The following is a 16,466-nucleotide window of genomic DNA, read 5'->3' as shown; positions in this document are numbered from 1 at the left end:
TGCTCTTTCTAGAGCAGCTTTTCTAGCTGGATGAGCAGCTGCTATTGTATAACTATTATCGGTTATTGTTAAAGTTCCGATTTTGTTGTCATTGACATAGAATAGCCTGATGGACAAAAAAGTTCGAAGACAACAAATTTCCACGCTTATTGGAAAAACTTTAACTCGGGCGGTAACGAAGATTTAGAGGGCTTAGCAATTAATGAATCAACTGTTTATAGACGTTTACTCTAGATGGAAAAGGTTTAAGAGGAGGGAAAATCTGTACCACATGAATTGACTGAAAATGCGAACCGTGCGAATCAAACCGTTTCAAAAACCCGGTTTTTTTGCTTGTCAGATCAAAAATAGAAAAGTTTACCGTAGCGTATTATAGCTGGCGATAAAGAGTGGCTCTACTACGATCTTTAAATTCAAATTTAAAATGAATTCAAAAACTCATGGGCTACTTCAAGAGACCCATCACTATTTGTACAAAAACAAAATATTCAAGGCCATAAAGTATTGTTGTGCATGTGAGGATCAGTAAGGTGTAGTGTATTACAATCTGCTAAAATCGAGTGAAACTGTTACTGCAGATGTTGTCGACGCCAATTGAACAAATTGAAAGATGCATTGCAAAATCATCCTCTTGCATGATACAATTGCAGTTTAATGGTAAGTTGTTTTGATTACTACCTGTTCATATTCATTTCGGGCGTGAACCCACGTACTGGCTTACCGATAGTAATAAAATGCCAGACCTACTGGACTTTTAGATTTCAAAAGTCATACCATCGAATCAAATCAAATAAAAATCGAGGGCTTGTGCGAACTGTCATCTGATGATACTCCAGTATTGTTAATACTAGTCGCGATAATTCTGAAAAAAGAAGCCTAATCTTACTAACAAATTTACTAATTGGGACCCGTATAGATTTATAATACCGGAACAAATCAGTTTAATCGAAAGACTCAAAAGTATAGATGATCTTGAAATGCAAACCCGAAATATAATTGAACAAATTCGGTCTCAAGTAAAAGAAGCTACCCCAATATCAAGAGAGAAATTAGAATATGAGGTAAATTACCCCTCTGAAATTAGTGAATTGATAAAAGAAAGTCGAAAAGCTAGAATATTATGGCATAGAACCAGAAATTCTGTAGACAAATCAATATTTAATAGAATTAGTAATCAGACAAATCAAAAGATCAAAGAATATAAACAGAGTTGCTTCGAAAAATATGTAAATAAGTTAAGCCCGGAAGCAGACAAAGATTACTCGCTATGGAAAGCAACTCGGAGATTTAAAAGACCAATTATTAGAGTACCGCCTATTAAAAATGATCAAAATGAACGACGAAAAAGCTGAATTATTTGCAGAATATCTAGCTAACATATTCCAACCCAATGATATAGAATGTACAATAGATATAAATCCTGTTTATCAGCTCAAAGTAGCTTTAAATCTGATTTCTCCAATGGAAGTTGCTTCGGAAATTGACAGCAACCTCAATCCCAAAAAGGCTACTGGAATTGATGATTTTTCACCAGGGTTATTAAAAAGGCTGAATTGATAAGGAAAAGGAAGGGTTATTATACAAAATAAGCAATTTGCTACGGCGGATTTACTGTCTACTGCTGGAATCATATCTTTTCGAACAAAAATTTAAAGCCTCGTATAAAGGGTCATTCTCAACACCTAAACCTAGTTCGGCTGGAGTTCCATAGGGTAGTGTCTTGGACCACTCCTATATCTGCTCAATACTCCTGATATTCCCACAATAAAAGAAACAGTACTTGGAACCTTTGCCGACGACACTGTTATCATGGCAAAAATGTATCTTTGTCTAAGGGTGTAGAAAGAGTACAAGTAACGGTTAGCAAAAAAAGATTTCGCTTTAATACATGAAACAATGTTGCTAAATCACAGCAACGTGACGTTTTTACCTTTAGCTTAAGTAATATTAGTATATTAGTTTTTTTATTTGGGAAATACATACTGATGAATATTGAATGATGATGAATCCCGTACTCGCCTTGCCTGTGTATTAATGCATGTACGTTAGAACAAATTTATTACTACAAATTAATTGTTAAAAAATAGGGTTTTAAAATACTCAAGAGGACTAAAAATGGATGCTTAGATCATTGCCAAACCAACGTCGCTCTTTCGACACGGTGTCGCCATGTTGCCAAAATGATGTCTTAAATTTACTCATATTGTAAATATTTAGACTAATATATGTGGTAACAATATTTCTAAATTAATGCCTTAAAGCTTTCGATTCACGAAGATAGAAAATAATAGAACAAATATAATAATTATGCTTTCCAGTTTGTTTGGTTTCAAAACTTGAATGGTTCTATAGTTTGAAGTATTTTCTAATTCTAAAAATGATCCAAATGTGAAGCTTAAAATTAATATATAGCTGAGAGATAATTGAAATACGCATATTTCATTGATTTTGAGATATTTTTCTAGCAAAAAATGAACTCTTTTTCACTTCCATTTATTTTTTGCTTGCGTAATTAAATGTAATTGTATTTGAGGGCAGTTATCGAAGCCGCGTTCGATTATGAGCATTGACGAGGTTTGATGAAGTATGTTCGAAATCCTGCAGTACTAACATCAACATATTGTATTAATTAAGGAGTAGAGATTATTCCTAAGTGCTGAATTTGTATTGATAGTAACGACAATCAATGAAGTTTTGAAAATTAGTAATTTTGCAGCATTAACCGTGATTTTTTAAAATAATTTCTGTTATCTATAAAATTATTTTTAGATTATGCACATAATATCTATTATATCATTCTCTGGTTAACTTTTCCAGCGAAAATGACTTTAATAGATTCGAAACATCGGTTTAAATATGTTAAAACTAGAGAGCTTTGCAGGTTAAGAGGATAAGATCATAAAAACCATTGAGTTGCTGCAGTATTTAAGCGAGACAAAAATAGCCTTTTTATTCAATCAGTAGAGATAAAACCAGGCTTACGTAAACCGTTATGTACGGTTTTGTCGAAACTTTTCCGTCGAGGAGATTTATCGGAAAAACTGAATGTTCCGCTTTTATTTTACTTTATCTTTACGCGCTCGGTTAAAGCTAAAAACGTTTTTTAATTCCATAAATTATCCCGTCCGCCTTTACCGAATGAAAAGGATGTGTTTTTTTATCTGACCTAAAACTGATTAGATGCTGATAAATAATTAGTTTAAATTTATACTGTCCGAAAAAAAATATGAAAAAAAGTTGAAATTTAAAAATGTACATTATACTCATAATAATAATTATTAGACGCTCCATGAATTTTGATCTATTCTATTAGTGAAAAGGCAAAGTGTTAATGCTAAGCAACCTAACCTAATTGATAAATTCGGCAGTTTTCATATATCCCTATATAAAATAACAATTGTCGATTTAATACTATTGAGTTATTCAGTGATTACTGATTTATTGTGTGTATACTGATTTATACAGTTTATTTCCATGTTCATTACTTTTATTGTTTGATTTGAGAGAAGTCTGTTCCTTGATATACCAATGGCCAATTCTGAAAGTGGTGATTTTGATGTCAACGACAAAGAGTACCAAAAAATTTCGAAGACAATAAATTAGTAGTTAGTTATAAATTAGATAATAAATTAAATACGACTTATAGGATGAAAATCGAGCTCAAATAGTTCAAGAAATTTCAGATAGGTTAGCAGTTAATAAAGAAGCTGTTTCAAAATGTATACATGCGATGGGGAAGATCCAAAGGCAGGAGATATGTTTAATCACAGGAATTGATCGAAAATGGAAGAAAAAAGTTTTTTGTGACGTCGTGTGCCTGGCGAAGTAACTAGTGGATCTACTACGACAAAATCAAGCGTAAAAGATTATGTTAAAGATAAGTAATATACATTGACACAAATGCCGAATATTAATGGCCGTAAAATCTTGCTGTGCGTGTATGCATGGTGAGACCAGCAAGGTGTAGAGGATTGCGAACTGCTTAAACTCAATCAAGCTACAAATAAACTATTACTGCAGAAGACTACTGACGTTAATTAAACACATTGCAACAAACAATATCAGAAATGGTGAGAAACAAATGCAAGTAATTCTCTTGCATGACAATGTTTGAATATTGTGAAGTTGTGAAGGATACACCATTGAATCGAGTGGGAATTTCTACCCTATTCAAAGTACTAATCAGAAATAGCGCTTTCTGCTTACCACTTGATTGCTGCCAAACTAAAAATTTCTTTCAGCACGGTATGGCCATGTTTCCATAAAGACTGAAACACTGTGTAAGAAATATTGAAAAATATTCTAATTAACATTATTGTAACCTATTTTCTCAATAAATACTTTTTAAAATGAAGATATGATCAGAGTACGTGCAAGCACGTAATATACAATTACACATTTGGATATAACTTAATAACATATTAGTGTGATTAAGAATTTTTAAGATCTTTCAAATAAAATGTAATAAGATGTCTCCCATTCTTTTTAAACTCTGCGTAATCAAATTAGGAATTTCTGGAATGTGCCTTGAAATCCTAAATTCATTCCGTTTATTCGTTTTAGAGTTCCGTTTTCAGCCAGATATTAAATGAGGCGATTAGGAGAATTGCTATAATATTTTTTTATTTAAATGTTACTCACGTTACAACTAATTTTCATTATTTAGTAATTTTATTTTAATATTGTTGTTCAAGTTCAGATATGAGATTTTCAATTTAAACTTAAATGGCTTTTGATATATGTTGCATACTATTTGTATGTATGTCTATTTTACTTTTTTCATCAATTACTGCTAAAAAAGCTCCAAGCAGGATGTTCATAATTTTAAATTCTCATGACGAACAGCTTCATACAACCGACATATATCTTTCAAAGAATATACCTTTTTTGGCATTTTACGCTTTTGGAATAAAAACCTGCAATTTATAAGATACTAAGTCATCGATCTGAAAATGTTCAATGATGAAAAACTGAAGAAACTGATCGATTAAGATTAGTCCAAGTCAAAAATTTGGACTCAAAAATATTCCAAATAATTGTAAGTTGACTTATTAATAGTAGGTAAAAATAGTGAGTAGAGTCTTGAGAATGATCATTAATCAACAGTAATGGCAAAACAAAGTATCGACACATACAAGAGCATAGTACACAGAGTAGGATCAAAATCATATCAAAATGGTATAACAGGAATATAATTGCATGTTTGACCACTTGCTTGTTCAGTGATGGTAGTTCAAACAATATGTGTCATAATGGAGGAAATGAATATTATAGTTGGTGAACAAACCAACGTCAAAACAACCTGTATTGAAAATTAACCATAAAATATGAAAGCTCATACGGATCCAAAGTTCAAAATAAATATCATGAAGTAGTACAATTTATATAACATTAAAAAAAACAATTAACAGGTAACTAAATGTTCGTTAAACTTATTATTTTCGGCAATTTTTCATTAGTTTTATTTATTAAAGCGCACTTTTGAATTTGTGTTTTATTTCTTAAATTTTTTTTACACAATTACGCTTTATAAGGAAATGTTATAAGTATTATAAGGAAAGCACAATTTTATGGTGTAAAACAATATAATATCCTTAAAAAAGATTACTTTGTTTCAGTTATATTATTTACAAATATCGTCAAACGAAAATTTTCATTAAAAGTTTCCATGGCTCTTTATACGGTAAAATAGTTTTTCATTATGAATTATTTGAGACACGAATTATGAATTATTATATTGATTATGAATTATTCGAACGCTTTTCTTGTCAATCTTTCTGTATGGCTCCGAGAGTTGGACACTATTAAAGTCTAACATTAGTAAACATTTTCAAATGTAATGCTGCGGGATTGTATTATAAATAAAGTCATTCGTTTAAGACGCAACAAACAGTGCACAGTTGAGGAACAGTATGAAGTCCACCTTTTAGATGAAAGACGTAGCTTCGAAAAAAAACATGAATCAAAACCACGAAAGGTTATCTAAAATATTTGCGATCGATCCTTAGGTGTGCCTAGATTTAATAAAAAGTAGTCGAATGTCTGCAGCACTAACAGCAGCGTGTTGGTTGATGAGACACTACCCATTAGTGCTGATTATAATCAATCTTAGCTATGTCACATAATCAAATGTCAGTATGTTTTTTTAAATACGTAGTTAAAAGTTAAATGATATTCATACGCTTAACATTTAGTAACATAAAAAATACTTAATATTAAAAATTATACAGGTGCAAAGTCAAAATTAAAAAAACGATCTTCATTTATAACACATATTAGTATTGACAAAAACAGAAATTTTAAAAATATAAGTAAACATAATGTTTACGAAGTTTATTTCAAATTTAAAGCTTTCTTTTAGAGACATGATGTACTTTTCGAAAACAACTTTTTAATACAAATATTTACTTACCCAGAAATCTTTTATCCTCTAATGGATAAATATTTTGCTCGGCAGCTTCCAGGTCTTGTAGAACATCCTCGTAATCAACGGGCATCTGATAAACGGCCTCGTTACTGAAATAATCCGCTTGTCGCTTCCTCCGCTGTTCTGTCTTAATTGAGTGAATGCGTTTATCCTGAGGCGCCTCTACAAATTCTGGAAATGATTAAATTTGATGCGATAATGATATTTAACACGGGTAATAGTGCGAAATAGAACTTATGAAATGTTGAGCTATTTATTTAATACTTAATACATATTGTCACTATATAATAAAAATATTTTTAACAAAAAAACTGAACCGTCTTAAAAAAAAACGGAACTCACTAAAAATAAAAAAATAATATAACTTAATATAAAGATTTTTAATACAAAAAACGTTTTAGAATAAAATATGTATATAATAATTGTTGAAATAACTAAATAAAAATGAACAAAAACCTTATTTAACATATCTACTACTTTATTTATATATGTATTTTATTCTACTTTATACACACAATTAAGCTTAATACCTACCTAAACCTATTTATCTATTTACAATTTTATTTTAGCTACTACCAACTGATTACTTTCAAGTCGGTGCCGAGCCAAAAATTAGATTTGTTTGTTCGTAATTTAATTTTGTCTCAAATTTATGTTATTATCCATGTATTTTATGGGCCTGGCACCGACTTGAAGCTGATAATTTTGTTGGATTATTTTTTAATTTTTAGTGAGTTCCTTACTTATTTTTTGAAGTCGGTTCAGTTTTTTTGTTAAAAATATTTTATTTTTCTCTTTTTGGTTTAGATATTTACTTAATAAATTACCCAGTTATTTTGTATTACAAGGGGTAGGCCAAGTTAAGTTGCAGTCCGTATGAGGAAAACTAGGAATAAAGAAACAATGATAGAAAATAAGGAACGTTTCAGGTCCCCGGGGTTCGCTACCTAACCTAGGAGATTTGACAAATATTTTAACCAAACTAGAACAACAACAAAAAGTCGTTATCCTCGCCGGCAATCAAACTCGTGGCCTCCGCATGTGATGTGAGCGCTTTAACCACTACACCATAGAAGCAGTTACTTGCAATATTTCTACTGTTACTCATATGATATGGTTAGTGTTTAAAATGCAAACTGAACGGCTTTTGCATTGAGTGACTTTCGGTCTTCAGTTACATCACTTCAGCAATAATAGTATACCCAAATATCTGATTATTTTAGATAAAAAAATATGTGTAAACTTTGTATGTGCCTTTGAAATTTGAGGGTTTTCTTTGATTTCTTCCTTTCTCCCCATAGGATCCTGACCTGGTTACAATTGGATCACTTCGAATGTGCACTCTTTCGAATAAAAAAGGAATTTTGAAAATCGATCCGTAATAGACGGAGAAATGGGAGAATATACATTTAAGAAAATACAGCCGAATAGAACCTCCTCCTTTTTAGAAGTCGGTTAAAAACTCAGTTTCATCGTTACTTGTTTCACTGAAACTGTTTAAAAATTCTATTGAAATCAAATCAAATCATCATTGGTGTAAATAATTTATTGAAAATATTACTATTATAGAAAATATAAAGAAGTGGGTTCATAATTTAGAAAGATTAAACTAGATAGAGTAACTTGTGTTGTATTGTATTAGAAACTTCTGTGCTAAATCCACCGTGCTCGCATTTACAAAAGGGGCTTTTAACTCATTTATGCGGAAATGTCGGTTCCATATTGGTATCACATTCGCCTATTGTTTGGTATAACCTCTAGCTCCTTATTTTGATTCAGGATAGTGCTAGTAAACTCAAGTTTATCCACGATGACCAAAATAACTATTTATTAAAATATGTATTTATTCTATTATCAAGAGTATACAATCTCATTCTATAAATTCAATAAGGTACGTATAAACAAATAATCTTATTAATCTTATTCTAATTGAATTAATCATAAAATGTTAAAATCATGGAATGACGTCGGAAAAATAAGTAATTGAAATTACAAATAGTAATTAATAATAATTCATTATAAATATTAATTATATGAATTAGTTAATTAACTAATAGTAGAAATAAGTCTAATATATTCGTGCCAAAAATACTGATAAAATTGTATACAGCAATGAGCTATACTCCTTGAAATAATATTTCCAAAAAATAAGTATAAATATGCAAATATACTTTTACTATATCGTATTTTAATTCTCAATGGAATACATTAAAACACCATTTATTAAAGTATTTTGTCTTCGACAGATTGTTTAGGGAAATTTAAGCTAAACATATTCTTGTTTAGCGAGGCAAAAGATAATCTTTAATTTAATATAATCAATCAGTTACGAGGAAATTCCAATTAGGGTGGTGTAGCCCCAGTTATTTTAGCTATTCTGTGTAAACTAATACAGAAAATCAATATTAGGTAATTAAAGTGTTTACCAAACTATCAAATTGATTTATCCTTTAACGTATTCAGCTTTGATGAAAATTGCTTACACTATCTGACCCTTCCTATGCGGTGACATGTTGACATATCTTAGGCAACAGCTTGGAATGCTCGAGATTTATCTCAATATGATATGTTTATTTAAAAAAGTAAAGAAAGTGGTAAAGTACTTATATTAAGATTAATATAAGTGACTTATTATAATATACTTATATATTAAGATTAATATATAACTACAAACTAATATTTAACCGATATATAACATTCGAATTTGTTAAATTTTGAGTCATGTTTGAACAGAAACCCCCAAAACTATCGCAGAAGTAATTGACCGCAAAGGCTAACAAGCCGATTTCTCTTTGATGTGGTTTACGTATATTTGAATGAAATGAACTCAAACTTAGAAAATATATGATGTGCGTACCATTTATCTATAAGTTATGAAAAAAAAAGAAATATTTTAAAGTAGTTAGAAAAACTCGTTCATTAGCTGAAAGATTGGTGATAAAGACATAATTCTTAATAGAAACATATGGAAATTGATGAAAGTTATTATCGACGCCTCACAATATTTATTACTGACTTATCAAACCCGAATATATAATAAATATATTAAATCTGAAATGATGAATAAAAAAGATTTATTTTATTTATATACTCATAGAAAGAAAAAACCTAATACCAACACACCAGTTTGGGTTTATTGACAAGCATTCAACAATTGACAAGGTCCACAAAATAACAGATGTTATTGAAAAAGCCTACGAAACTAAAAAAGTATTCTCAGCTATATTCTTAGATGTATCACAATCCTTCGATAAGGTTTGGCATGAATGCCTTGTTCGTAACCTAAAAGAAGCTAAAACAGGTGTACCATAAGGAAGTGTACTGGGGCCAATGCTTTATATATTTTACACTTGTGATATACCACAAATGAAGAATATTACGATGGCTACATTTGCTGATGACACTGCGATTGTAGCTGTCGGAGATCAGCTGTCAAGTATCAATATAAGTAATTGGACACAAACTTTGAAAATAAAACCTCCTTAGTCGATTAAATTAATAATGAAAATTTTAACTAGACCACTAGACTATTACTACTACATTAATTGCCAAAGTAGATTACGATAAAGACAAATAACTTATTAGTGTTAATTTTCAAGATTGCTATAAAAAATAATTTTTAAAAAATTGACTTCAATTTAATATGTTAATCTTTAATTACCAGTAAATTTCTTTCCTAAGAGTCCATCCCTGGCTAAGCTCTGAATGTTCCGTTTTCCATAAACGTTAGGAAGATCGCCATTTTTAGCCACACTGCTAATTGATCGTTTTCCAATTGTCTGTCTCGGGTAGTTGAAGTGTTTCGCCAAACTTGCAACGTTTCTTTTGTCATTAAATTCGCCCAACATGGTTCGGAAATCTTGATTATTCTGATGATGATTCAATTCTCCATTCCTTGCTAACGCCTCAATGCCTGTAACAAAAATATATCAGTAGAATTTCTTATTTATAGGCATAGTTAATATGAAAAAGTTGGTTTTATAATGTTATTATAATATTATAAAACACTAAAATTTTATTAAATAAGTTGATATATAGCATGACAAAAATTACTACTTGAAAATACTTACTACGTTTCTGATTTGCTAATAGTTCAGTTGTTAGTGGTAAGTCAGGACTTCCAAGTAAATTATAGTGACTTCTCTTGTAGTCATCAGCTAATGGTGGGTTTTTATACCAAGTACCACCTCTAGCCAATGATTCCAGGTTACGTTTCTGTTCATCCGAAAATTCGGTCCATTTTGTTGGAGAGGTATATCTGATAGAAAGTAGATAATATTATATATGCAGATTATTTACATGAAATTATTCTACCCTTTATATATTTTCTCATACTCTTGATCAGCAACATCCATGTCTTGTAATTTATGGAGTAGCTGTCGTCTTAAAGCTTGAACTTGTAATGAGTCATTTTCCTGAGGGTTCAGTAAGGTGCGTAATATTTCAGATACTTCTACATCACAGGAAGCACAGTAAACCTATAAAATAAATAATGTATCTTAATTATATTATAGAATTAGGTGTTGGTCATGGTTAGGTTTAAGCAATAAGTCTAAAAGCAAGGCAAATATAATAACTTAAATCATATAGTATAAAAATTATATAAAACATTAACAATAATATAATATAAATTCCACATTGTTATACTTTGAGATACGTCGAGGTTATAAAATTCTTCATAAACAAACCAACGAGAGTTATATATTAGATGGTTGCATGTATTCTGATGATTGTTCATTTTAAAAAGTCATTTATTGAAAAAAATTGGTATAACATATATTACTCAAAATATTTTCCAATATTGTGCTGAACATAGGAAAAATGTTTCTGGCAATATTTCGCACTTGTTCAGTACTTCGATACGTGTATCATCTAAGGTATGCCATATCGATCCGAACATAGATCAGTGTCTCCCATTTGTTGGGACGCGATTCGGTAACGGGTCATCAAAATAAAATACAGAGTTGCAACAACAGTTGAGTGATAGTGATTTAGTACAGCTAAGTACAAGTTCTAATATTGATTCCAACAAACGGGCGCACAAAGAACAGGTAAAAGAATCAGAAAAGAAAAAGTGGTCGTGGATCCGACAATATCTTGAAGATTACATTGAATTAAGGCACAGATAACAAATCGTTAGGTGTGATTTGCGAACTGTCGTAACTATCGATAGTAACTATCGGAAATGTGTAATTGTTGAACTATCAAACGAATCAATGGAACCTTTAAAATTGTAACGGCATTTGGAATTAAACAACCTGACTACAAAGGGAATAGGGAAAAAATATATAGTCATAATCTTCTCCTGAGTTCTTGTGAAATTTTACAATTAATTGCCAAGTCCGGCTATCCACATATTATTGGTGAGAAGATAATATCTCCATCGTAACAAATTCCGCATCTAGATTGTTCGAAAAAAAAAACAAAGTCAAGTAAGTCATTTAGTGTTATCAAATAACACGGCAAAGCGCAGGATTGTTGATATAGCAGATGACATTGAAAAAGCAGTCGTAGGCCATCTGAAATCATGTCATTATTTGTCCTTGCAAATCGATATAAATACAGACATTTACGATAATACCAATTTGATATGTTTTGTATGATATGATAATGAGAATACTATTTATGAAGAGTTTTTGTTTTGTAAATATTTGCCAACAGCAACGACAGTCGAAGAAATGTTAAACTTGATTACTGATTATATCAACAAAAATAATATTGAATGGAAGAAGTGTGTAGAATTGAGTAGTGATAGCGCACGAGCAATGGTGAGCGTTCGTAATGAGCTTTATGCAAGGGTAAACGTTGTAGCGTCGAGATGTGTATGGACATACTGTAACATTCATAAAGAGACACTGGTTGTCAAGAAAATGCATTTACTCTTGACAGCAATGATGCAAGAGTATGTCAAGTTTATAAACATTATCTAATCTCGTCCACTGAACTCAAGGTTACTTTCTGTTTTGTGTAAAGAAATGGAAAATGATCACGAATATTTTTTTTACACTGTGAGTTGCGATGACTCTCAAGAGGCAATCTCTTAAAAGCCTTATTGAATTAAAAGAAAAAGAAAAAGGTTTTTTAAACAACATCCTCCAATAGACACAGATGTAATATTTGAATTCAAGGACATATTTCATGATGCTAACCGGTTGACAAAAGTGGCTTACATATTTGATATGTTTAAATGTTTAAATAATCTAAATATGGCTTTGCAAGGTAACAATGTAATAATATTTAAAGTTAAAATATACAAAAAGAGTATATTGTTGAATTGCTACAAAACATCTTGACTCAAATTAAAGAACATTCACTAGGACTGGAAATGAATATTTTTCTCCAATCGACAGCAACAAATCTTTGATAAGAAACCCATTTACATTCTAGTTTTCCTATCTCTAGATTCCAAAACTAATTTGCCAGATTCAGATGTCGACTCGATAATTGAACTTTTAACTGACACGGCAGTTAAGGATATATTTGGATACACACTTGACTGATCGTTATCTTGTCGTCAAGAATACGCAAAATTAGCTCATCAGAGAATAGCTTTTATTACAATTTATAAATGTGAAGCTGGTGTTTCAACACTAGTTCACCTTAAAAATAAATATGGAAACCGACTTGAAGTGGAATCAGGCCTTAGGATAAAACTTGCGCGAAACTGGACTCTTTAGTAAACAATAAGCAGCAGCTCAATACTTCGCATTAAAATTGAACTACCTCTAGTAGTAAAAAGGAATTAGCTTGGGTTTAAAAGTGTTAAGTGGGCCACGAAGAGGCAGTCTGAAAATTACCAGGCCATAATAAGACAATCTTTTAAAACACCGACATATGTAATCAGGAAAAACAATGTCTGTTGACATATGCATACCAAAATTTGGCCTTTATATTATATTGTTATAATAAGAAATGTCGTAGTATCCTTTCTTTCCATCATGAGTCAGAATATGCCACAAAAATTTTTTTCAAGCAATGAAACTGCTATGATGGACTAGGAACAGTTGATTAATCAACTGATTAGTCGTGTTAAAATGTATTTTTAAGAGCTTGAACTTGGTTTCCGTTTAAAATCCTTGTAATTCATGGCCTTTTTTTTGAAAAAAGGTCAAAACCATCGAATTTAACAGTTAGGTTAGGTTTTTTAGGTAACAGTTTTCTACATTGATACTTCGGAGCTTTATTCTAACGCATAATTACATCAATTAATCGTACAATTAATCGAAATTAAAAAGTGGGCATTTCATATAATATATAAGCTCCGATAAATTAATTACTGTCTGACTTGAATTTGTCTATAAGCGGCAACGTAGATTTAGATGAAATGATAATAAAATAAATATATTTGAGAATGAAAAAATTCTGTGTTGTTACGGCCATGTTCTTTATTATTTTATGCTAATTTAAATTTCAACTGAATTAAATATATTTTGCATAAAGCGACTGTTGAGGAAACATGTTTTTGTTTTTTAGCAAGCAGTGTTTTAAAAATAAACCTTTTACTAATACCTCTATTGTCTACGTAGTTTGAATACGAACTACAACAGTCTCGTAATCCATTTGAACAAAAGAAAAACATTAAGGTTTAATGTAGAAAGCTATTTATTTTTAAAACAGTCGCCACTAAAATCTGCTTATAAAAGGATGCTTATTTTAAATAAAGTTTTATAATAGAAATACGTTTAAGATTATAACAAAAACATAATCTAAAACTAATTAGATTCAAAATAAATGCATTGTATAAAACGTGTTTTGTTAAATAATTTGAATTAAAACTTAAATCAAAATGTTTGAAACAGGGTCTATACTGGAGTTAAATTTGATCAGTCGATCTGAAAATATTTATTCAGCTGAGATATGAGGTATGATATGATTCAGCTCAGATATACTCATATAACATATCAAGAATCGATGTTATTTGAACGACCTAAATAATAGATGGAATGAATTTTCCTTCATTTCATCAAATATTAATTGATCTGAATAGAAATGTGAAAGAGTGCGCAAGCAATCGACGGCATCGTTCTTCAATTTCCCACGGTTTGTGTTATTCAAATGTTGAACTATTGTATATTATGATATATTGGTTTCTATTACATACTAATTTAGATCAAAACAGGCTTGGAGCTTCTATAATATTCGAATAGAAACAAAAAAATATATCGATGCTGCTGATACAAAGTATTGTTATATTAAAGGTTTCATTTAATTTTTGACAGCATTGTTCATGATCATATGGTTCATATTCATATGTTCGTTGATCTAGAAATTTTATACTATTCTAGAAAATATTTAATTTAGACATTCACAAGTACACCCCATCGGTATGGCAATTTTTGAAAAATGCATATTGAGAAGAGCTAATTTACCATACATTTTTAAAATATCAATATATACAACATTCAGGGAACATCTTTTTAAAAACAGATGTAGAGCCTGAGGGAATATGCGACGAAATAATATGGATTACGTCAAAATGTAAGCTATTTTCTATTTCTAAAATTTCTATCGTTTGAGTTGTCCTTACTATATAAATGTATCACACAAGAATACAAATATTTCCATCAATATATTTTGGGAATATAATGCTTAAGTTAACCCATCAATGTATCGCTCTGCCTCCATTAGCGTATATTTATAACTATAAGCTTCATTGTTGGCGCATCATCAACCTTCCAATAAGAAACTTGGAGATTAATAAATATAAAGGTATTGTGGTCGTAGCTATTATGTTTCCATTAGTTACTGGTCGCACTAATGTGTTAGGTGATAAACTAACATGACAAATGCGGCAATTTATGATTTATATTAGGTATATATATATTAGGTCTACAATATTACACAGCAATTTATATTGACCGTAAATTAAACTTCCAAATTTAAATTAAATTTAAAGCTAAATATTTATGGTTGCTGAAGTGGTTAACAATGGAACAAAAAACATGCTCTGGATGAAACTTGATCTTCTTCCATGATCCTGAATGGATAGAAGATGCCAATAAGCAGAGTAAATTATTCAACAGATTCCCACAACTCAAAATATAATTTTTTTTATTTATTTATATATTAAGTAATAGTTGCTTTAAAAGGATATCTGACAAATTTATCAGAAAATTACTAAAGTGATAGTAGGAATAAATTGGAAGATCGTTGGTATAAGGGTACTGAAATTGAGCAAAATAATTCTGAAAAATAATTAACTTTTTATCACTATAAACATGATTCCTTGAGTTGTTTGTGTAATAGGTACAATAAATTGGAGAATCAGTAACAATCTTCGTAATAATTTACACCAACAATTAGTCTTTTTCTATTTCCGTTCCTTGAAAATTCTATTTCACTTTTGTGAGATTGTTCAATAACCTAGTTTAACAATTGTTGAAAATAAATGTTAAAAAAGTGAAAAATATATGTATGACTAAAAATATAATATTACAGGGGTTCATTTGTGAGATTATTCAATAACCTAGATTAACAATTATTAAAAATAAATGTAAAAAAAGTGAAAAATAAATATATGACTAAAAATATAATATTAGAAGAGTTCATTTGTGAGATTGTTCAACAACCTGGTTTAAAAATTGTTGAAAATAAATGTTAAAAAAGTAAAAAATAACTGTACGACTTAAACTATAATATTAGAAGACTTCTATTGTGAGATTGTTCAATAACTTACTTAAGCAATTGTTGAAAATAAATGTTAAAAAAGTGAAAAATAAATGTATGACTAAAACTATAATATTAGAAGAGTTATAAATATATAGTAAAATGTATACTTTGGTTCTATCCATTAAACATATAAATTGACGCAATTGAAAAATGATCTTGGATATATAATAAAATCTACCAACGTTAGTCTTGTAATCAGTAAAACAAAAGTTGTTATGGAAAACTGTTAAACAGAAAGCGTCGATAGACTTTAGACATTTTTATATCTAGTAGACTTTAAGTTTTTAAGTTAATAATCCCATCGCCATTCGACGATTATTTTATCAAGGAAAACTGATAAAATATAAATATATATTAGAAGTGACCATGT

General features: G+C 30.0%; 1 protein-coding gene and 1 pseudogene across 4 annotated transcripts in view; one reads left to right on the top strand and one right to left on the bottom strand.

Annotated features, from left to right (window-relative positions):
* Positions 1-16,466, top strand: part of LOC143191497 (putative RNA-binding protein EIF1AD pseudogene) — a 97,200-nt pseudogene that overhangs the window by 41,826 nt on the left and 38,908 nt on the right. The gene's annotated exons all lie outside the window — the stretch shown is intronic.
* The window catches only part of Nplp1 (Neuropeptide-like precursor 1), a 39,154-nt gene that overhangs the window by 16,988 nt on the left and 5,700 nt on the right, over positions 1-16,466 (bottom strand). For both annotated transcript variants that reach the window (XM_076396359.1, XM_076396451.1), the window contains exons 2-5: positions 10,742-10,905; positions 10,498-10,685; positions 10,089-10,340; positions 6,413-6,598 (exon numbers count right to left, since the gene is read on the bottom strand). In XM_076396359.1, coding sequence (XP_076252474.1) covers positions 6,413-6,598; positions 10,089-10,340; positions 10,498-10,685; positions 10,742-10,905 — 790 coding nt within the window. The remainder of the gene's footprint in view (positions 1-6,412; positions 6,599-10,088; positions 10,341-10,497; positions 10,686-10,741; positions 10,906-16,466) is intronic.

The sequence above is a fragment of the Rhynchophorus ferrugineus genome, unplaced genomic scaffold (genome assembly GCF_030347505.1).
Source record: "Rhynchophorus ferrugineus isolate W39M unplaced genomic scaffold, kcgeb_rfMv2 rfM1, whole genome shotgun sequence".
Taxonomy (NCBI): domain Eukaryota; kingdom Metazoa; phylum Arthropoda; class Insecta; order Coleoptera; family Curculionidae; genus Rhynchophorus; species Rhynchophorus ferrugineus.
The sequence above is the reverse complement of the archived record's forward strand: the minus strand, read 5'-3'. Positions and strand labels throughout refer to the sequence as shown.